The sequence below is a fragment of the Oenanthe melanoleuca genome, chromosome 24 (assembly GCF_029582105.1).
Source record: "Oenanthe melanoleuca isolate GR-GAL-2019-014 chromosome 24, OMel1.0, whole genome shotgun sequence".
Taxonomy (NCBI): domain Eukaryota; kingdom Metazoa; phylum Chordata; class Aves; order Passeriformes; family Muscicapidae; genus Oenanthe; species Oenanthe melanoleuca.
Genome location: NC_079357.1, coordinates 2,919,163 through 2,940,409, shown reverse-complemented (window position 1 = coordinate 2,940,409; position 21,247 = coordinate 2,919,163). Strand labels below are relative to the sequence as shown.

At 48.2% G+C, this 21,247-nt stretch overlaps 1 protein-coding gene across 2 annotated transcripts in view; it reads right to left on the bottom strand.

Moving 5' to 3' along the window:
• Nucleotides 1-446: 446 nt before the first annotated feature.
• Nucleotides 447-21,247, bottom strand: part of SORL1 (sortilin related receptor 1) — a 51,266-nt gene continuing 30,465 nt past the window's right edge. Inside the window, exons 26-48 of one of the 2 annotated variants that reach the window (XM_056509572.1) lie at nt 20,550-20,675; nt 20,231-20,338; nt 19,667-19,798; nt 19,316-19,447; nt 18,562-18,696; nt 18,146-18,301; nt 16,942-17,091; nt 16,450-16,578; nt 14,888-15,014; nt 14,208-14,377; nt 13,865-13,977; nt 13,493-13,597; nt 12,359-12,431; nt 11,180-11,262; nt 10,841-10,937; nt 10,079-10,263; nt 8,964-9,083; nt 8,719-8,883; nt 7,817-7,991; nt 7,335-7,441; nt 6,288-6,480; nt 5,962-6,174; nt 447-4,541 (exon numbers count right to left, since the gene is read on the bottom strand). In XM_056509572.1, the coding sequence (XP_056365547.1) occupies nt 4,474-4,541; nt 5,962-6,174; nt 6,288-6,480; nt 7,335-7,441; nt 7,817-7,991; nt 8,719-8,883; nt 8,964-9,083; nt 10,079-10,263; nt 10,841-10,937; nt 11,180-11,262; nt 12,359-12,431; nt 13,493-13,597; nt 13,865-13,977; nt 14,208-14,377; nt 14,888-15,014; nt 16,450-16,578; nt 16,942-17,091; nt 18,146-18,301; nt 18,562-18,696; nt 19,316-19,447; nt 19,667-19,798; nt 20,231-20,338; nt 20,550-20,675 (3,062 nt within the window). In that variant the 3' untranslated portion in view covers nt 447-4,473. The remainder of the gene's footprint in view (nt 4,542-5,961; nt 6,175-6,287; nt 6,481-7,334; nt 7,442-7,816; nt 7,992-8,718; nt 8,884-8,963; nt 9,084-10,078; nt 10,264-10,840; nt 10,938-11,179; nt 11,263-12,358; nt 12,432-13,492; nt 13,598-13,864; nt 13,978-14,207; nt 14,378-14,887; nt 15,015-16,449; nt 16,579-16,941; nt 17,092-18,145; nt 18,302-18,561; nt 18,697-19,315; nt 19,448-19,666; nt 19,799-20,230; nt 20,339-20,549; nt 20,676-21,247) is intronic. The other variant, XM_056509573.1, reaches the window with a different exon arrangement.

The window sequence follows — 21,247 nt, the reverse complement described above, 5'->3', positions numbered from 1 at the left end:
AGCGTGGCACCTCTCAGGATCTGCTGCTCCTTCGGCACAAAACTCAATTTTCCTGATTCTCATCGCCCTTGTCCTGACCCTGCTGCTTGACCAGGAGCACTGACAGGATGGGAATGGCTTCACACTGACACGGGGCAGGGTTAGACTGGATATCAGGGAGAAATTCCTCCCTGGGAGGGTGGCAGGCCCTGGCACTCGGTGCCCCTGGATCCCTGGAAGTGTCCAAGGCCAGTTGGACAAGGCTTGGAGAAACCTGGGATAGTGGAAAATGTCCCTGCCCATAGCAGCGAATAGAAATTATCTGATCTTTAATCCAATCCAAACCATTCAGGGATTCTATAATCCCTGAATTAGGTTTTGTAAAACAAAAGGATGTTCAGAGAAAAGTCTCCTTTTTCCTGCCCTAGACACTGATGCTGGATAACAATTTCAGAAACCAGAAACTGTTTTGTTTACCCAATCCATTTTTATTATTATCATTAAGTGGGGGGGGGAAAAAAATGGACAGACAAAAATTCCTTCAAAATTGTGCAATAATACATAGCAGAAATCAGTGAATGAAAAAAAACCCAAAAAACAAACAAACAAAGGACACAGAGTAGCACTTCAAATAGTATAACATTAAACTTCACTTGAAGAACCTGATTAAAAGGTGACACTACCTCTATTAGAGGCTGGCTGCTTGTGGACTGATGCAGGTTTGGAAGGATCAATTATAATGTTGCAGCTATTTCCAGGAACAAAGATGCTCTTGGGGTCCAAGAGTAGCTGAGTTATTGCACCATTTCCATTCTCAAGTCCATTTGAAGGAGACTTGAAAACTATTTCAGAAAAGGTGAATTTTTTTGCTGAAAAAAATGGCATTTTACTTTTCCATCAGTGAGTAGATGAAGTTTGTCATTAAATATATTCTAATTCCAAGCATGGAGATGCTCACAGTGAGCTCTGCCCTGCCAGGAATGGGAATTCTGCTCAGGAAGAGGTTTTTTGGCTCAGGTGGGGGTTCCCTGGTGGATAATGTGGGGTTTTTGGACACTCTGGAAACAGGAGGGGTGAAATAATGTGGTGACCATCAAACCCAAAGCTCCTTTGGCCACGAGGCCACAAGATGTAGATGGTGCTCTCTGCTCTCCCCTCCCTTCCCTGCTGTCTCTGAGCTCCCAAAAATCTCTGTGCCTGGATGTGTGTCCAAGGAAAAGAGGCTTTTCCTGGGCTGAGCCTGCAGCTCTCCCTTAAGGCTGTACCAAGGTGTGAATTCTGCACATGGAATACCTGCAGGCAGGGCTTTTCACCCCAAATTTCACCCCTCTCTGAAATCCTCTTGCAGTTTTTCTGGGGTACAGAGGGGCTGGAAGCTCCTGCTCCAGCTGCTTCCTGCGTGGGCTCTGCTGTCACTGGGTTCAGCAGCCTGCAGTTGGGGTTTATTCAGACTGGAAAGAGCCTTTTTTTGACCTTTAATAGGTCTCCAGCCTAGGAAATGGTACCTCCTTGTCTTTCTTGTAAAAAACAAACCCCCAACACAAAGAAGAAAACCTCACAAAAAGCCTGAGCCAAAGCAGAAGAAGCCTCATGGTCCAAAACCTCAAAAATTTTTGTGTTCAACCTTAGTCTTTTGTTCAAATGGACTTGAGAGTGCCCATGGGCATCTGAAATGGATGCAAACACAAATCAACAGGTGGAAGTTCCTCCTAACCAGGGTATTTTCCATACCCTTTTTTTTTTTTTTTTGTTTTCCACACAGATCCAAACATTTTACTGGGTTCCTATAAAGCAAACCCAAATCACCTCCCGAAATTTAGGGTAGCAAGTCATGTCACACCACATAAGGCTACAGAAACGAAACCAGAACAAAATATACATCCACATCCACGCACCATATTTACAGCAGAACCCTCCCACCCCCTGTTTGTCTCTGTGAACAAGATTCCGTGCTCCAAAAGTTCATAAAAATATACAATTTACCCCAGAACTGCATTGATCACTCCCCACCTGGAGCCCAGATTTCTCTATCTCTATATATAAAATACACTAGCCCTGTGAAAGTTGCTTTGCTGAGAGCACAGTGGTGATTTTTGCAGTGAAGGGGAGGTTTGGGGACAGCTCTGAGTGGCAGTGCTGTCCCCACAAGGGCTTTGCAGGGTCCCCAAACCCCTGGGGTGACTCCACAGAGGGCTCTGCTCTGCCCATGCTGTGTTTGGGAGTTAGGTTTAGCCAAGAGTGTTGGGTTTTGGGTACAAAATGCTTTGCTCTGCACGAGTGTCCCCAAGCCAGGAGCTTTTCAGAGTGGCCAGGAGTGACCTGTGCCCCAGGTGATGCTTGGAAATCTCCAGCCAAGGGATTTCTGCAGGACATAAAGTGGTGGCAAGGGTCCCCCTTGGCATCTGGCTAGACAGAGATGGGCTAGACTCTAAATTCTGCTCATTTTACTGCAGCAGGATTTACCCTGGGGGAGCAAAATACCAGAATTTAACCACTCCTAACCCTCACCAGAGAGGCACCAGATTTTGGGATGCTACATTGTAATTTTCAGTTACCTGTGCTAAAAAAAAATTACTTTCTAAAGAAGGGGTTGAATACTCTTTATCTTTGTTTTTAGGCTTCCTCTCCTGCATAAAATCTTGTGATTTATGTTTTTGAGACTGGTTTAGCCTCTGGGTCAGTCTGGTCTCTCTGTGTAGCTGTAACTCCAGGCAAATTGAGCTGTAAGTACTGGGTTGATTTTACTCAAAATTTCAACTCCTGAACAGCACCTGATCCACTGACAAAGTTAAAATATTGCAACCCTGCGAGCTTGCTGCTACTTATAAAAATCTGATTCTAGTTTGGTCCCAGCTTTGGTGGGGGGGAGGGAAAAAAATCTGTCACCGAGAATGCTAACACCAGTAATTGAAAATAGAGTCAGTATTTCTCTAGAGTATCAAACCATCCAGACTTCAACTTTTTTTTTTATACATTTTTCTATTGTGAAATTAAACGGATCAGTCATGTATCAAAACATAGTTGGCCTCTCTCCTTTTATCTGTAGGAAGACTGCAATTATAACTTCATTTACACAGCAAAAATACCTTTGTTTTTTCACAAAAACAGTGTGACAAGACAGTGTGCTGTATTTCCTGGTGAGAAGTTTTGCATATATTGAGCAGGGCCAGGGGAGAGCCCTGAACATCCTCCCCTGTCGTGCTCCTGGCTTGGCAGGTAGTGGTGAGGTTCACTTTTTTTTTTTTTTTTTTTTTGGTGAAATTCACATTTTGCTGTCACAAAATCAAAGCTCCAAACAGTGGCAAGCAGACTTTTTGCATTTGGCTCTGCAGCCAGTATTGTGTCTGCTAGGAATGTAAGATGAGAAAATAATACATATGTGTGTGTGTATATTTATATTCTAAAGCTGTAGGTAAAACTACAGCTGCTTTTAGGAAATTCTGATGAGGGAGCATCAAATCCCTGCTGTGGGCCAAATTAATTTAAATTTTCAGTAATTATTGCTCTGTGTGAGTGTAGAAAATCTGGATTTGCACACACTGGAGGCTCCCCCTTCCGTCCCACCACCGTGCTGGCATCTGAGGGAAGCTCCACGGAGGAGTATCCCAAAAATACCTGGGAAATTAATTTTAAGGTGCAAGTGGCAATTTTTTGTTTCAGTGATGTGGTGGTTGTAAGCTCCAGATTAATTAAGCCCCCTGTGATGGGCAGGGGCAGCAGCAGGAGGGGTTTGGCAGCACATCTTGGTGTGGGGATGTTTTTGACTTCCCACAGCAGCAGGAAGCTAAAAGTCACCCCTAAAATAAATGTGCTGCTGTACCTTGAGATTGCTCAAAGATTGGGTCTTTAAAAGGGAGCAAAACTATGTGAAAATGAGGGTTTTTATTATCATGGCAAGGACAATGATGGGGATGCCAAGATACAACTGCCTTGCAAGATAAAGTGGCACATGTTCTACACAAGAATGTGTACAATGTCTGACGACTCTGGAAATCTGTTCCACAGCAGATTTCCCAATAAATTAACACAACAAAAATACTTTCATATAAAACAAAGTCCAAAGGATTTTTTTTTTGTCCTAAAGTAAAAGCAAAACCTTCAGGGACTATATTATCTCTCTCTACATATATAATCTCCTGAATTTATTTTTTTTTTAAATAAATTTATTCTTGTCTTAGAAAAATAAAATGAGTAGCCAATTTAGTCAACGGAAAATATCTCACAGACTTAAAAGCATGCCCAGCAAGCATAGCCTTGTAAGACTAAATTAATGTTAAATCAAAGCAATTTGTTACTCAACCAACCTAGTCTGCAATTCACAGTTGATTACTACAAAGTGTATTCTTAAAATTATTATTATTTTTTTCTTTTTTTTTTTGGCCCATATAAAAATAACGTATTGCAACTCAAAGTGCATTTTTAAAATAAACAATCAACTATTTTTATCAAATAAAATATTTACACCATTTGGTTTTGTACAGTCAGAAATGCGCTTCAGGCGATGACCATGGGGACGTCATCTGAAAATCCAGTTATCATTGGGGCTTCATCGTCCTCATCCCCTGCAGAACAAACCCAAAAGAGAGGTGTTAGGGGGCCCTCAGCACTTTAGATTCTGTTTTTTAAATTATTTGTATGGAATGAGGGGATTAATTTGATATAAATATTGGTTAGGAAAACTTTTGGTGGTTGGACTTGATGGATCTTGAAGGTGTTTTCCAAGTTTAATAACTCCATAATTCTTATACTCTTAGATCAAATCTATAGAGATTTTGATGGCAAAGTGGTACAAACCATGATATAATAATTCTTGCCCTGATTTCACATCCTCAATGCATTCCTAAGTGATTTGCATTGGAAGGAGGGGTTTAATTTGATAAAAATATTTGGTTGAGAAAACTTTTGGCAGTTGGACTTGATGGTCTTGAAGATCTTTTCCAAGTTTAATGACTCCATAATTCCATGATTTGTACTCTTAGATCCACAGAGATTGTGATGCCAGAGTGGCACAAACCATGATAAAATAATTAATTCTTGCCCTGATTTCACATCCTCAATGCATTTCTAAGTGATTTGCAGTGGAAGGAGAGGTTTAATTTGATAAAAAATGTTTGGTTGGGAAAACTTTTGGTAGTTGAACTTGATGATCTTGAAGGTCTGTGCAACCTTAACTATTCCATGATTCCATTATTTGTACACTTAGACCAAATCCATAGAGATTGTGATGCCAGAGTGCCTCAAACCATGATAAAATAATTAATTATTGCCCTGATTTCACATCCTCAATGTGCTTTTAAGTGATTTGCATTGGAAAGAGGAGTTTAATGTGATAAAAATGTTTGGTCAGGAAAACTTTTGGCAGTTGGACTTGATCTTGAAGATCTATTCCAACTTTGACTCCATGATTCTGTGATTTGTATTCTGAGACCAAATCCATAGTAATTGTGATGCCAGAGTGCCACAAACCATGATAAAGAATTCATTCTTGCCCTGAGTTCACATCCTCAATGAGTTTTTAAGTGATTTCCATCAGAAGGAGAGGTTGAATTTGATAAAAAGTGTCTGGCTGGGAAAACTTTTGGTGGTTGAAGTTGATGGTCTTGAAGGTCTCTTCCAACTTTAATGACCCCATAATTCCGTGATTTGTACTCTGAGACCAAATCCACAGAGATTGTGATGCCAGAGTGGCCCAAACCATGATAAAGAATGAATTCTTGCCCTGATTTCACATCCTCAATGCATTTCTAAGTGATTTGCATTGGAAAGAGGAGTTTAATGTGATAAAAATATTTGGTTAGGAAAACTTTTGGTGGTTGAACTTTATGAAGTTTTTTCCAAGTTTAACAACATAATTCCATGATTTGTACTCTTCAATCAAATAGAGATTGTGATGTCAGAGTGGCCCAAACCATGCTAAAGAATGAATTCTTGCCCTGCCATCACCCCCCAGTGCTGTCCCCAAGCGCCAGCAGGGCCACGTACCCAGATCATCCCCCGAGGAGAAGATGGCCGAGCCCAGGCGGGAGCTGTAGTGGCTGTTGGCAAAGGCAGTGAAGCTGTTCTGGAGCCTCCTGTGCCTCATGTAGAGCACCACAAATCCAATGCCCAGGGTCACCAGCAGCAGGAACAGCACGGGCACCACGATGGCAGCCACGTCCGTGCCCCGGCCGGACTGCGTGGCAGAGGGGTCTGTACCTGGTGAGGGAGGCACACAAAGTGCTGTTTGTACCAACAGCACATCCCTGAAGAATTTATGAGCCTTCCCTGAGCATTTTTTGAAGGAGGATGAGGAGAAAATAGGGACTGACCCGTTCCCAGCTCGTCGTAGAGAAGCGTGGCTGGCTCCCCGCACATCTGCCCCCCGTACAGGCAGCGAGCCTGCACGCTGAACGAGTAGTTGTGGCCCATCTTCAGGTTGGACACCTTGAAGAAGTTCTCTGTGGTGTTGCCCAGGTAGGCTGTGATGTTCATCAAGCTGTCAAACATGTGGATCTCGTAGCCCTGAGGGAAACACAAACCCCAAATCACTCGGCTGCAAAGGGCAGGTCTGCTCCTTCCAAAAGGGCTTTGAAATTTTGGTTTTCCTCTTGGATCTGGCTTTGAGGAGCTCTGCTGGGAGGGGACAATGGGGAGCCCACTCAGGAGCCCCTGCTGGTGTGCACTGACCTTGGCCAGCTCAGGGAGGAGAGATTTCTCCTCTCCCAAGTGACAGGGTCAGAGGACACGAGCTCAAGCTGTGCCAGGGGAGGCTCAGGTTGAACACCAGGAAGGATTTCTGCACTAAAAGGGTTGTTAAACTTTGGAAGGGCTGCACAGGGAGGTTTGGATTCCCCATCCTGTGGGTGTTCAAGAAACAGCTGGATGTGGCACTCAGAGCTCTGGGCTGGTGACAAGGTGGGGATCAGACCCAATCCTGGAGATCTTTTCTACCCTAAATGACTCCGGTTTGGTTTGTCTGGTCCACCCACCCCAGACCACCCAAGCACAGAGTCCAGGAAGGTGAGGGTGGTTTTGGTGCATTTTTCTACCTGCCCATGCTCTGACAGAAAACGTTTCACAGATTTTCCATCAAGTCTGAGTAATGACAACTTTCAGAGTTCCTGGCATGGCAAAGCAGTGTCCTATTCCCAGTCCTTTCACACATGGGACATTTGTCCTTTTCTAGCAGGGTAATTAACTTCCTAAAAGGTGACTGATTGGATCTATCAGCTTCAGAGCCTCAGCCATGACAGGAATTTTAGTGAGCTCTTCTGAAGGGCTCACCAAGGACAGGATGGATTTCAGTCAGTGGAAGGAGCCTTGCACTGACTCTGCCCCAGGATTTTCTGCAGGATAGGAAGCACAGCAAAACTCACCCGGCTTTCATTGAAATTACTTTCCTTCAACGCCAAACTCTTCCAGAAAAGCAGAATGTGGTCGTTTTCAGTGATGATTTTTAAGGCATCTGGTGCAGACAGGGGGACTGCAAATGGGAAAAAGTGAGGTTGTAGTACTGGTGGCACTTTCCTCTTACAGGAATGCAGTCACTGCTGAAACTTAGTGGGTTTTTTAGGGATCAGCACAATACTCTGGTTGGAAAAGGGATGTGCTGGAGGAGAGGAGGCTGTGGTGTGGAAGCTGAGAGGAATTGTTCAGTGGTAGGGCTGTAATGGTATTTGATGATGTGTCAACAGCCAAACTGGTGTCTTTCCCATCTCCATTTATCAGGAGGAAAACATTGGATATTTTCATGTTTGGGGGTATCATCACCTCCCCTGGCAGGCCTCCCAAAATTGGGCTTTGGCTGTGGGGGAGGACCAAGAGCTGCAGGAACAGGTATGGGTGGTGTGTCCCTCACCTGTGTTGATCTTCATGCTGGATTCCTTGCTCATGTTTCCCAGCTGGACAATCACGTGGTATTTCCCTCCTGGCTCCAGTTTCTTTATGGTGTACTCCACCGTGCTGTTCCGGCTTTTCACTTTGTAGATTTTATCTATTTTCCTCACCAAATCTTTAACTGCCACGGCATAGAGCTGCAGGGGGAGGAAATGGATGAAAAAAAAAAATCTCTTTTTCCTGCAGAATTTCAGCTAAAATTGGTAGGACATTAGATAGGGAGGGTAAAATTTGTTTTAAATCAAAGCTGATCTTTACAGAAAGCCTAGGAAGCAAAACTCCAAGTGTTTCTCTGGATCTCTGCTCAAAATCAGCATTTACTGATGCAGAAAATTCAGTTAGTACAACAGATGAGAGCAGGAGGGAAACCTCAGCTTGTATTTTTCTTTGAATTACAAGGGTGCAAGGCAAACACCTGCCCAGTCAGAGCTTCCAGCTCTGCTGGGAAGGTTTGTGCCTCCAAACCTTTGCTGTTAAAGTCTCTGGAGCAGAATGGGAGGGAAAATCTTGCTGAGAAAATGACTGGCCTTCAGTGGAGCGAGACATGAGTGTATTCCAGCGTGGCAGAGAACAGAGCCAGGCTTTGTTGGGGCAGGAGGCAGTGCCCCAGCCCAGCCTTGCCCTCTTGGGCAGAGCCTAAGCCCAGAAAGGTGTTTTGGCACATGCCAAGTGCATCAGATATCCCAGACCTGGCTGGTTTTAAATGTTACAGTCCTGAGCTAGCGGTCAGTAGGGAGGAAATGAAGATGATTTTATGGAGCATAGACCTGATGTCAGGCTTCCTCCAGCAGAAGGAAGGCAAGGCTGTCTCTGAGGCAGGATTTAGTGTGCACAGGGGCAGGAGGAGGCTCAGTGAGGCGTTACCATGTCCTGGTCAGGGGAGTCGTAGGGCGATTCCCACTTGATGACGGCGGAGGTCTTGCCGGTGCGCACGGCGTGCAGGTGCCGCGGGGGCAGCCGGTTATCGGGGATCATCTTCACCACCACCGAGTCCGACGGGGGCCCCTGGTAGGGAGACATCACCCGCACCTGGGAGGGAGGCACAGAGTCAGGGCTGTGCTCTGGGGGAGCCCTGGGCGGGCAGAGGGGCGGGGAGGAGCGGAGCCCACCAGGAACAGGTACTGCTCGTCCCGCTGCACCAGCACCGTCATGTTGTGGGCGCTGGTGGTGCTGTTGTGGGGGCTCCTGTACAGCTCCAGGAAGGACGTGGCGTAGAAGATGCCGTAGACCTGAGGAGGGAGAGCACAGCATGGTTTGGCATGGCCCAGAGCATCCACTGTGTGTTGGGTTGATGTGGCCAGAAATGTGAATTCTGTCACAGTGCCCCTGATCTCCTGGCACATATTATCTGCTAATGGGCCATCTTTAAACCAGCTGGGCAATCATCTTTATCTTCCCACAGCCCATCCTCCCTCCAGGAGATATCTCCTGTTAATGGCCATTGAGTCCCAGGGCATGACTGATAAAATTCCATCATCCCACTGGGAGATGCTCCAGCCAGGGGAGGAGCCAAGCCTTTCCTACCCAGAGAAAAACTGACATTTTGGACACCAAGGCACCTTCTTTCCACTGGATTCCAGAGGAAAACCAGACCTTTCCACATCATCCCTGGAGCTTCAGAGGAAACTGCACCTTCTCCAGGAGCACTGCTCCAGCTGAACCACATCTGCCCCTGCAGGAGGATGCAGCCACCATTGAATGGGACTGTGCCAACACCCTGACTGACTGACGGGTGTCAGCTTGGATTCTGACTCTGGCAGGGTTTGGGATTGTTCTTTGTAATACTGCATTTCTATTTTAATTTTCCAGTAAAGAACTGCTATTCCTAATTCCCATCTCTTTACCTGAGAGCCCCTCAATTTCAAAATTATAATAATTTGGAGGAAGGAGGTTTACATTCTCCATTTCAAAGAGAAGCTTCTGCCTTTATTGGCAGACATCTATCCTTCAAACCAGGACACACTGGCTGGCACTTTTTAGGGGTGTGAAGCATAGATCCCTTTTCCTGCTTTTCTCTCTGTCTTGCCCAAGTTCAATCTACCCACTTGCCTCTGAACTCCTGACCCAAAAGCCCTGAGCTCAGCTCAGGTAACAGCAGGTGATTCTACTGCTGGAGCATTGTGCTGCCTGTGCAACAAGCAGACAAGAAGCCTTTCTTTACTCCTATTTAAAAGGCAGAAGCTAAAGCCCAGGGTGGCTGGGGAGGGAAGGGTTGGTGCCTTACCACATTCCTGGGGCCTGTCCAGCTGCATTCCACAGCTGTCTGGTTGATGGCCTTGGCCTTGAGGCTTGGGGACACAGGTCTTGTGCCACTGGTCACCACATGCACAAAAGACAGAGGGCTGTCACCCAGCTCCGTCTTAGCCCAGGCAGAAATTTCATAGGGGGTGTGTGCTGTCAAATTGGCCACTGAGCAAGAAGAGAAAAGGGCACTTTTAGGTGAGGGCAGGGTGGGAGCACGAGGGAAGGGTCAGCATCAGCAAACAGACAGGAGCCTGCCTCTCCTGGGCTGTACTTCCATGACTTTGCAGTAATTTCCTTTATACAAAACCACCTGAGGCTCTGGAATCCAACCCAGCCTGTGCTTTCCTGTGCCTGCATGATTTCCCATATCCACACTGATTTTCCCAAACCAGAAATGGGATTAATAGGGATATGTGCTGTATGCAAGCCCAAGAAATCCTTGTTCTGTTTCCACTCCCTTTGGCAGATTAGAAATGGAACAACAAACAAAACCTCATGTGATGAGAAAGGACTAGTGCAGCTCTGGGGATAAATCCCAAATCTGCTTGAAATCTCCAGGTTCTGAAAACAGAGAATTTGCTGTTTTGTCCTGTCCAGATTTAAACAGAATTGTTTAAACAGAAACTAGTAGTTGCAAAAAAAAAAAAAAAAAAAAAAAAAAAAAAAATCCTATAACTTCTCATAAATCCTTCTGCTTGGTGTTGACCAAAGCAAATATTTTGCTATTTTGAGCAGAATTTACCTTTTTGGATGGACTTTTCTCCTTCTATGACCAGAGTCCTTTTTTCCTGCCTGTGGGTATCAAATGTCCAGTAGATGTTGACCACGTAGCCACTGACCTGTCAAGGCCAAGGACACAGAGCCCTCAGCTCAGCTGATGCACACAGGGTTACTGTCAGACCCCTGACAGTCTTTGCATTGTATTTTCCATCCCAATTAAGAGCCCCGGGGCAGTTTGGGAGCAGGAAGAAATGACTTGGCGTGAAACAGCTGGTAATTGCAATGCTTCAGTGGGTGACAGCTTCTCTCAGACACTTATTCACCATTTACCCAGCTCAGATGGAAAGGGAAAAAGTCTTACCTTGATATTCGTGGTCATTTTTAGGCTGAAACTTATGGAGTCCTCACTGTAGCTCTCAATGTGAATGACAGGGGGAGGAATGACTGGGAGGAAAGAGAGAAAAGACCTGTTAGTACAGCACAAAGAAATAAAAATATTTATTGAGAGGAGACAGATAAAATACAGCTTTTTGTGTAACACCCAGCTCCTAGAACAGGACGCCCCAACCTTGGCTAAGAAATGTCCCCCTCAGAGAAGACACTGATATCATTTTTTAAGTCCAGCACTTAAAAACTGCTTTATCTGTGCCTTGCTCAGTGCAGGCTGGGACTGGAGGGGTCTGAGCAAAGGGATTTCCCTCTGAGCTCAGCAGGGTGAGCTCCTGTCCCAGGTAACAGCTCCTGGGAGCTGCTGAGGGGGGTCAGCACCTGTCAGTGCCAAACTCATGCAAAACCTGAAGTCAAAGCTGTTTCTGTTCTTTTTACCTCTGTTTCTCTAACCATCAGGTAATTCACATTATCTGAATCCTGCACTTGGAGTAGCCTGGGGTTTTCTTTCCCTTCTTTCATCTGACAAATCAACAGACAAGTCTGACACGGGGACATAAGTTTGGGTGGAAAACTTGGCATGAATACAAACGACTTCAAAAGGCTTTTCTTAAAAAAAAAAAAAAAAACAGGTTGGGAAGGAAATTATTTACTGTGCTGTTTGAATTTATCTGCTGTGAGACTGATGTTGGGATAGTTCTTGGGAGCTGTGGTTGTTTTTTATGGTCTAAACCTGCAGGAGGAGCCACAATAATTGTGAGGGAGAAGGATGAGCCAGGATCCTTTTAGAGTGAGAGTGATGGAGTTGGTAATTTCTTGTCTATCTGGAGGCAGGATTTGGCCACAAAAGCCTGAGGGAATCTGCAGCCTGGGGGAGAGGGGACAGTTCCTGCTCAGTTCCAGGGCAGCACATCCATCCCCTGTGCCACAGGGCTCAGAGGAAGAGTCAGTGACCCCTGCAGACAGCTCAGGCTAAGTGAAAAAAATCACTTTTTACAGGTCACTCCTAATAGCAAAGCTGTTGGACAGTGTGAAAAGCTCAGGAGGGAGAATAAAGCCAGGGAGGTGGCTCTGGGTGCTGCTGCTGCTGTTTCAGGCTGATGCTCTGCCTTTTTGTCACCTCCCCTGAGCCGACCCAAACAACAACATTTACCTTTGCCTTTGACCGTGGTGATGGATTTGGATTCACTCCAGTTCCCCACCCCTCTGCTGGTCACTGCAGCAACCTTTGGAAAGCAGAGGGAACACGAGCAGCATTGTACAGTGCAAACAGAGGAGGAGGCTGGAGCAAGGTTACAGACCTGGCAGGGCTCTTGGGAAAAGGACTTGCAAGCAAACAATGGCTTAATTACCCGGCAATAAAATGCTTAATGCAGAGATAAAGCCGGCTGCTGGAAGTCAATTAAAGGAATGTAAGAGGAGGGAGGTGCAGCCCCTCTGCAGATAACTGCTCTCTGAGATCTCTGAGGAGTCCATCGAGATAAGGAGCTTGGGACTCCACGGGCCATAAAGTAGGTGAGAGCCACAGCCCATGCAAACCCTGAATGCACTTCCAAAAAATTTATTTGGGGACTGATTATATTGGGAAGGAAGACCATGGGAGGGAAGCCTCCCACCAGCTGTGAGAATAACACAGATTTGGAGGAAGAGGTTTATCCCCCCTGGCAGTGAACTTCCCCCAGAACCCAGGAGAATGGACAATGGCAAAGCACACATTTCCCAGACTTTCATTTCCTATTCTTATTACTTCTGTCTATAATTACCCAGCCTCTCCCCTGTGCAGACATTCCCCACAGGCAGATCTGCTTCTTTTCCCACTGATACACCAAGGACCAAATTTATCTCTGGCCCACATCCAGTGCAATTGCAGTGACATTGGAATGGGCAATGAGCAGGGAGGATTTTGTAATCCAGCCTGGCCTTCTGGGACAAAGGAGCAAATCAAGGGCCTTGGAACTATAGACATTAGCAGTGCAAATGCCAAGCCCCTGGTGTGGGTTGGCATTAAAGGGCAGGGATTTAACAAGATGTTTTTTTAACAAAGTGGTTTCTTTAGCAAGTTCTTGGCTGTGCAGGATTTGGGCCACTCAGAAATGAGAGCTTACTTAGAGAGAGCTTTGGAAATACTCACTCAGAGAAAGGTTTTAGGAAATACTCACTCTCAGAGCGAGCTTTGGAAATACTCATCCTGAGAGAGAGTTTTGGAAATACTCTGAGAGCTTTGGAAATACTCAGAGAAAGATCTTGGGAAATACTCACTCTGACAGAGAGCTTTGGAAATACTCACCCTGACTGTGTAGAGAGTGTTGACCTGCAAGTCCTTGATCTCTGTGTAGTTCTTGGTGGTTCTGAGGGATGTCCACTCCTTGGATCCACTGCTGCTGTATTCCACCTAGGAGCACCAAAACAAGGCTTGAGGGCTCAAAAGTACCAGGTCAGCAGGTCCCTCTGAGACAAAATATCAGCAGAAAGAAATGGAGAAATGAAGAACTCGAGGGCTGCGGTGCTGCCTACAGCCTGCAGCATTTCTTCTCCCAACTTGCCTGGTGTTCCCAGCAGATTTTCTCCCCACAATATCCCATTCCAGGCCCACCCTGTGCAGCTGGCTGTGTGCTGCTGCCCCCATGCCCCCAGCTGGGCTCAGCCCAGCAGGACTCACGATGAATTCCCGGATGAGGCCGTGGGCATTCACAGGGGGACTCCACCAGCACATCACCACACCCTCAGCTTCCTTCTTCAGGGACAGCTGAAGGTTGAGGGGAGCATCTGGTACTAGTGAGAGAAAGAGAAATATGAGTGACAGTCACAGTGATGTGCCCAGAGCATGCAGGGGAAAACTGCACCTCCCTAAAAAATCAGCACAAAGCGGTGGACAGCCCTGTCTGCCAGTCCAGCACAACTCCCAAACCCATGGAAAACCCTTTTTGTTCATGGCAGGGATATCTCTGTGTTTTAGCCCCAAGCAGCAGGAATCTGCCAGGCACTGTGGGAGCAGTGCTTACATCCTTCAGGCGCTCGCAGCGTGATGAAGTCGTTGGTGTTGTAGATCCTGCTCAGACACTGCACCTGCACTTTCACCTGGTAGGTGCAGTCAGGCTTGAGGACCTTCAAAACACTGTTGGTTTTGTTGCTGTGGGTCTCCAAGACCTTCCAGATGCTCTCACCGACCATCCTGAGGGACAGAGCCACACATCTCCAGTTAGGATGGGCTTTTATAGCACAGAACATACAGATTTGTCCCAAAAAACTGAACCATTTCAAAAGGTAAAGCCACACCATCAATCTTGAAAAGATGCCTTTGGAAAGCCTGAACTAAGCATGGCTTGGTGACTTACAAGCCCCTGAGCTTTTCTCTTGTGCTCAAATTTATTATCTTTGTTCTTGCTGTTAATGGTTCCAGAAAGACAAGGCCAAAGTGGAAAAAAAAAATGAATATGACAACTTTACTGTCTGAGTAAATAGTCAAGGAGGAAACCAATGCAGTTTGTCACAAATGCCCTCTGGGTGCACCTATTTTGTGTCTCTTTTGCTAGCAAATATTAGATTTTCCAAGCAGAATTTGATTAAGGAGCTCTGAATGTTTCAGGCCTGATTCTGTGTGGTTCTCTGCAGTAAATACAGGCACACCTGTGCCCATGTTGTCCTCTTTACCTGACACAGCAGCAGGGGAGGGATGATGTACCTGTAGTAGATGTTGTAGACACAGGAGGTCGAGGACATCCTTTTTGGCCGAGCCCAAGTCAGGGTGACATCACCAGAGAAATCAGCTGTCCACTGCAGATTCTGCACTTTGTACACGATTGTGTCATCTGAGCAGAGAATGGGAAAGGTTCATTTACTGCAGGGAAACAAACCCTGTGCTCAGGAGAGACACAGGAGTTCTGTTTGTGACACCAGCAGCAGGGGAGGTGAAACAGCTCTGGCTGGAGGGGTGTCTGCACCATTTAAATGAGATGTGTGATTGATCAGTGGAGACTGGGCTCACAGAGGGCAGCTCAGAGCAGGGATTCACCCCTGGTGCTCTTAGTTCTACCCAAAAATGTCTCCATGCTGCATCAAGCAAGCATCCCCTTCCCCCTAAGGAATGATAAAGCGTGGCTGTTGATGAAATACTGGAAATTTGGGACATGTGTGAATACAAACTCCTCAGTGCCACCCTTCTCCTGGTGTGATCAGTCTGTGCTGTCCCTGTCACCACCCAGAGCCTTTCTTTGTGTATTTTCCCTTATCACATCTCGTGTTCAGCAGCAGGACCCAAGCAAAGGCTGGTAATTCAAGTTTGGGGCTTGCCTTGACTTGAGCTCTGAGGCTGAATCACTGCCTGACCTTCCCAGAGGCATTCAGGGGATAAAAGCACCCTGGAACCCAGCCCTGGCAGAGCTGGGCATGGCAGGTGCTGATCTGAAATGCCCCAAATCCGTGCCCTGCTCCCACCAGGCCATTCCCTGCTCTCTCTCCGTGTTGGAGCCCAAATCCCACTGTTGTGGCTTGGCTCTGCTGGGCTGCTCAGCTTTGGTGCTGAACAGAAACCAAGCAGAGCAGAGGCAATTTGCTGCTGTTTTGCTTTCCCTGAACAGCTGGAATTAAATCCAGCAGGCACATGGGTCCATGGAAGGCATGGCAAGAGTTTTTCCAAGGGAAGAGCGATGGTTTTCCCTTGGTGTAGCAGCCGAGTCGTGCATCTCAGCAGCTCCTTCCCCCTCCCCTGAACCTGCCAGCCTCTCCCAATCAATATTTAATTAAAGAACTAAACCTGATTGATGCCCAGCCCCCCCAGCAGTTCATGGGGAAGCAGCTGAAGCTCATGGCCAGAGGCAGGGATCGATCACTGTTATCAGCCCAGGGCGGGCTCTGTCCCTCTGCCCCCACAGGGCCACCAAGGGCCAGCATGGGACAGCCAGGGATGGCAGCAGGGCACATGCCACGTCCCCCAGGGTCACCTTGCAAAGCAGGGCAGAGCAGGAGACTCTTGCTTTACCTGTAGGCTGTGTAAAATAGACAGCTTTGCTCCTATCTATCCTAAATTTTTTTTTTTTTCTGTGTCTGAGGCTGCTGGAAGATAAATTGTCAGTGTAGAAGCTGCTGAGAAGTTTGTCCCAGCTGGTGATAAATGGGTGAGGAGGTAGCTTGGACAAGTGAGCAGAGGCAGATAAATCAAGGATGTGGGGAGGGAAAGGTCACACATCCAGCAGAGCAGCTCTGTGTGCTGACAGGGAGTGAGGGATGGCAGAGGCTGCTGCTTACCTGTGCAGTTCCTCTCATCACTGCTGTCTGAGCAGTCCAGGTACCCATCACAGCGCTCTGTCAGCAGGATGCAGGCCTCCCCATCCTCACACCTGAAACCACTGGGGCACGACAGGCTGCTTGGAGTGGCTGAAAAAGGCAGAACACCTCAGGACTCAAGGCAGGGAAGTTCCCTCAGCAGCCTTGGAATGTTTGCAGGTGGCTGCATGTCAGGGATGGAGCTCAGGCTGTTGTGTCAGACACTGGGGTGTCTCCTTCTGGTTCAGAAGAACCTGGAGCTTATCCCATGAAAAACAACTGGACTTCTAATGGGAATTTTAATGGGCTTTTTATCATTTTATTATTTCGGGTTTTTTTTTTTGTAGAGGATTTCCCTTTTCTGAAAAGGACTTTTTCCTACAGGGATTTCCAGCAATCCAAGCCTGCTGAGAGGCTTCCCTGCCCTCCCAAGGGAAGGATGCAGGAGGGGCCGTGTCCCTTGCCCACACTCACGGCAGCTCCTCTCGTCTGTGCCATCCTGGCAGTCCCTCACTCCATCACACCTCTTCCAGTTGGGAATGCACTTGTGCAGCTGCTGGCACTCGAACTCGAAGCGGCTGCAGCGCCCTGGCAGTGCCGGGGACGTGGCTGTCACGTTGGGTCCTGCACACACAGAGACACCAGGCTGGCACTGCCACCAGCAGGGACCAGCCGCTGTCCCCAGGTCCCGGCTCCACTAGATGGCAATCGCCTTCCATCCAGCAGGTGGAGGGGATGACGAAGCCTGAGCCATCCTCTCTGCTGACTGCAGAGGGCTGGAAAAGCCTCTGCTGGGCAGGGCATGTCCTGCTCTGGAGCACTGTCCCAGCTGGTGGCAGGAGGGTGACCCCAGCGCCAGAGGACATTTTACACCACGATGTAAATTAACCCCATAACCTCACCAGGCTCTGAAAGGCCAGAATTCCTTAGAGATGTGATCTGGTATGTTGGAGTCAGTGGGTTAGGGGATTCTCTGAATCCCTCAAGGAGGAATCAAAGTGCAGGGATTGAATTAAAGCCTTTGAATGGATTGAAGTACATTAAGCCACTCACACATAAAGTAGACATTTAAGTAGAAGTAAGTCAGTAATTTTAGGGTGAGTTCTAATGCTTTTAGTAAGTGAAAGGTTTCAAATGCCACAGTAGCAAAGTGAGTTCTAGTGAAGGTTAAAACATCCTGATATCTTCAGCAAGAGGCTCCAGGCCCACAGTTGTAGACAGTGTTTAGACATAATAGAGCTGTAGTAAGAATATTGCTGACTTTTTTAGATAGAACAAGATGGACTGTATTAGTGGTCTATACATAAGCTGGTGTGCTTAGAAAATAGAATTCTAATAAGTTAATGAGTGGTGGTCTGAGCTTGCATCTTAGCTTGTTAGAAAAATCCTATATAAGAGTTTGTACTAGGGAGAGTTGTTGCTTTTAGCCATTGTTGCTTTTAGCCATTGTGGCTTTTTGCCATTCGCTTATTGCCACTCCATTTGCCATTGCTTGTCTGTGTACTGTTGAGAGTGATGTGCTTTGTAATAAATAACCTTTTTAACTATTAGCTGCTTTGCTTATTTACCCGACAAAGTAGGAGCCTGAGAGCTCCGGAGCTTGGTGCCTTAGAGCACTGGAGGTCCAAAGGACCTCCACACTGGGGAAAGGGAAGGGGTGAGGCAGAGGAGAGCTTACTGGAGGTGGGACAGGCCTCTTCATCAGAGCCATCAGTGCAGTCCTTGTAGCCATCACACACCCAGCTGTTCATGATGCAGGCGCCGCTGTTGCAGCGGAAATGGTTGGGCAGGCACGTCGGGGGGATCAGCGTGGTAATGGGATGAACTGGAGATCCTAAAAATACACCAGGGAGAGCTGATCTGAGCTCCCTGCTCCTGGGTAAGCTCTGCTCCCTGCTGAGCCAGGGAGGCATGACAAGCTTGGTGTTGTGTCTGTAATCAGGATATCTAAAAAAAAAAAGTAAAAGGATGCATGGAAGTGCCCACTCATGGGGCATTTTTGGAGCCATGGGGGCTGTGGGGAGGCAGAGTGATCCTTCAGCATGTCCCAGTCCCTGTCACATCCATGTCCCAGGCTCAGCAGTGTGTCCTTACCCTCACAGTCCTTCTCATCAGACCAGTCCCCGCAGTCGTTCTCCTGGTCGCACTTCCACCGGTTGGGGATGCAGTGCCCATTCCCACACTGGAACTGGTAGTACCGGGAGCAGTTCGGGGCTTCTGTTGGGTTTTCTGGCAAGGAGAGGAGAGTCCTGTGAGCCACAGGGTGGGAGCACCTCAGGCTGGCCCAGAGAGCACCACCCTGAGCACATTCCTTTCTCTTCATCCCCAGCATTCCCATTCCTCCCAGCCCTCACTCTGTTGCCCCCACTGCTTTGTCTGTGCTCTTTGTGACCAGATGCCATCCCTGATCTCAGAAACAGAGCAGAATCCAGCAGAGCATGGCAGAAATGGAGGAGCAAAGCCTGCAACTCTGAAATGAGGCTGCAGCTGCCTCGCCTGGCTGGGTACAGCTCCTACAGCCACCCAGGGAACAGTGGTAAATATTGGGTTTGGCTGAAAACTGCTTGTCTGCTCGGGGCTGGGAGTCTGAGCAATAAATATGGTCACAGAGGAGTTAGTGAAGCACAAGATGTGCCAGGTTTTCTGCTTGCTTCATTTTACCTGCCCAGTATGAGGGAAATGACACCGATCTCCAGCTAGGACACGCTGTGATGTGCACAGGGAAAGCTGCACTCACACATACACGCACACACACGAGTGAAAGCATGAGGAAGGCAGTGTTCCATGCTCCTGGAATCCAAAGGAAGCTGGAGTTGCAGTGGCAGGATGCCCTGGGGGTGCTGCTCACCACAGTTTGCTTCGTCAGAGTAGTCACCGCAGTCGTCCATCCCGTCACACTTCCACACCAGGCTGATGCACACACCATTCTGGCACTGGAAGCTGAACTGGTCACAGGTCCGGTGGAACTCAGGGTCCTGGGCTGCAGGGAGAGGTTTGGTGTAAAGATCAAGGGCTTCAGGAAAGCTTGAGCAGGAAGGAGCACACTCAGGGGATTTCTGAGCAGAGCATCGCAGTCTAGAGCCATAGGGCTGGAGCTCTCTCGGGAGAGCTGGCAGTTCCTGGTAGCCTGGCTCTCCCCATGCCTCTGGCTTCACTCTGTGCCACCCTCCCTTGGCAGAGGGGACAGTGTGACACTTACAGCACCCAGCATAGCTGGCATCTTCATCCGACCCGTCCCGGCACTGGATGATGCCGTCGCACACCATGGAGTGGAACAAGCACTGCTGCCGGTTCTTGCACACAAAATCCATGTAGCGGGTGCACAGGGGCTCTGCAGGGATGGGGGGCAGGAGGACAGGGGGTGGCACCTCTGCTGTCCTTGCCAACAGCAGTGACACCCACAGGAGGACAGGGGGTGGCACCTCTGCTGTCCTTGCCAACAGCAGCGTCACCCGCCGGGCTCTGCGCACACCTGAGCGCAGCACGTGGATTTTAGATATTTTTACAGAAAATTCCCAGTACAAATAGTTTGAGCAGTGTTCCTCACAGGCTGCCCTCACCAAATAACCCCTCAGGGTGGGCACAGGCACCAGCAGGGCTTTGTGTCCTCCCTGGCAGTGTCCCCCAGGTCTGTGCCTTTTGCTGACCCGCCGATCTCGGGGGGGCTCAACCTGCACACTAAGGCTTTGCCATTATCTCCCAGGGCTTTATTCGAATTGGGATAGGCTTGGGCAGACCAGCTCCCCCTGAGCCTGGTACTCACCACAGTGCTGCTCGTCTGAGGCGTCGGAGCAGTCGTTGATGCCATCACAGTGTTTGCTGGTTGGGATGCAGGTGCCATTGGGGCACTGGAAGCCGTTGCACTTCTTCTCTGAAATCCAGAATTAGGTGGATGTTGAGTGTTTTTCAGGTTTTTGTTAAAGCTGTTTTAATTAGCTAAAAAAAAGCCACGGTTGCCTTCGCACTGTGATTGCTTATGGAGGGGTGGGGGCTCTCCCCATGGGTTTGCTGCTGGTTTAGCTCAGTGGGTGTGCAGAAATCCCTCCCACCCGTGGCACAGCCCCACACACAGGACACGTTACCACAGCTGGCAGGGTCCTCATCAGAGCCGTCCTGGCAGTCGGCGTCGCCGTCGCACGCCCAGCGCTGCGGGATGCAGTGCCCGTTGTGGCACTGGAAGCTGGAGGCCTCACAGGTGTGATAAACTGCTGAAACCAGAGCAGGGGGACACCTGAGCTGGGCTGTCACCGTGTCCCTGCTGAGCTGGGAGTGAGTCAGGCACAGCACCACACCTGCTCCCTCCCCTGCACCAGGATCTCCCACCACGGCAGGTCCCAGCACCAGCAACCCCCCATGGACCCCAGGCAGGAGAATTCCACGAGTCCCAGCTCTCCACGGCCTTTCCATTCTTGCTCACAAGCCTGCTGTGCCTCAGGGATGGCTTTTGCAGGGCAGAGATCTCCCAAAGCTCTCCCCAAAGCCAGCCTGTCTCCCGCTGATCTCAGTCCTTGGGGTGTGTGAGCAAAGGTGGCAGCGGTGGCATCGTGCCAGAGATGGTGAGAAATGTCACCGAGATCAAGCAAGGCTTGGCAGAGCTGCAGAGTTCCCGTGCAGGGCAGGACAGAGTCAGAGAGAGCTTTTAATTAAGGCAAACAAGGCTCTTCTATGTTGCCAAAGCAAACAAGAAATATGATTCTCCCTGGGGGTTTTCCTTAGGCTCCTGTCAGGAAAATATCTGCCTGTGGGGTATCTGGGTTGCAGCCTGGTTTGTGTTGTCACT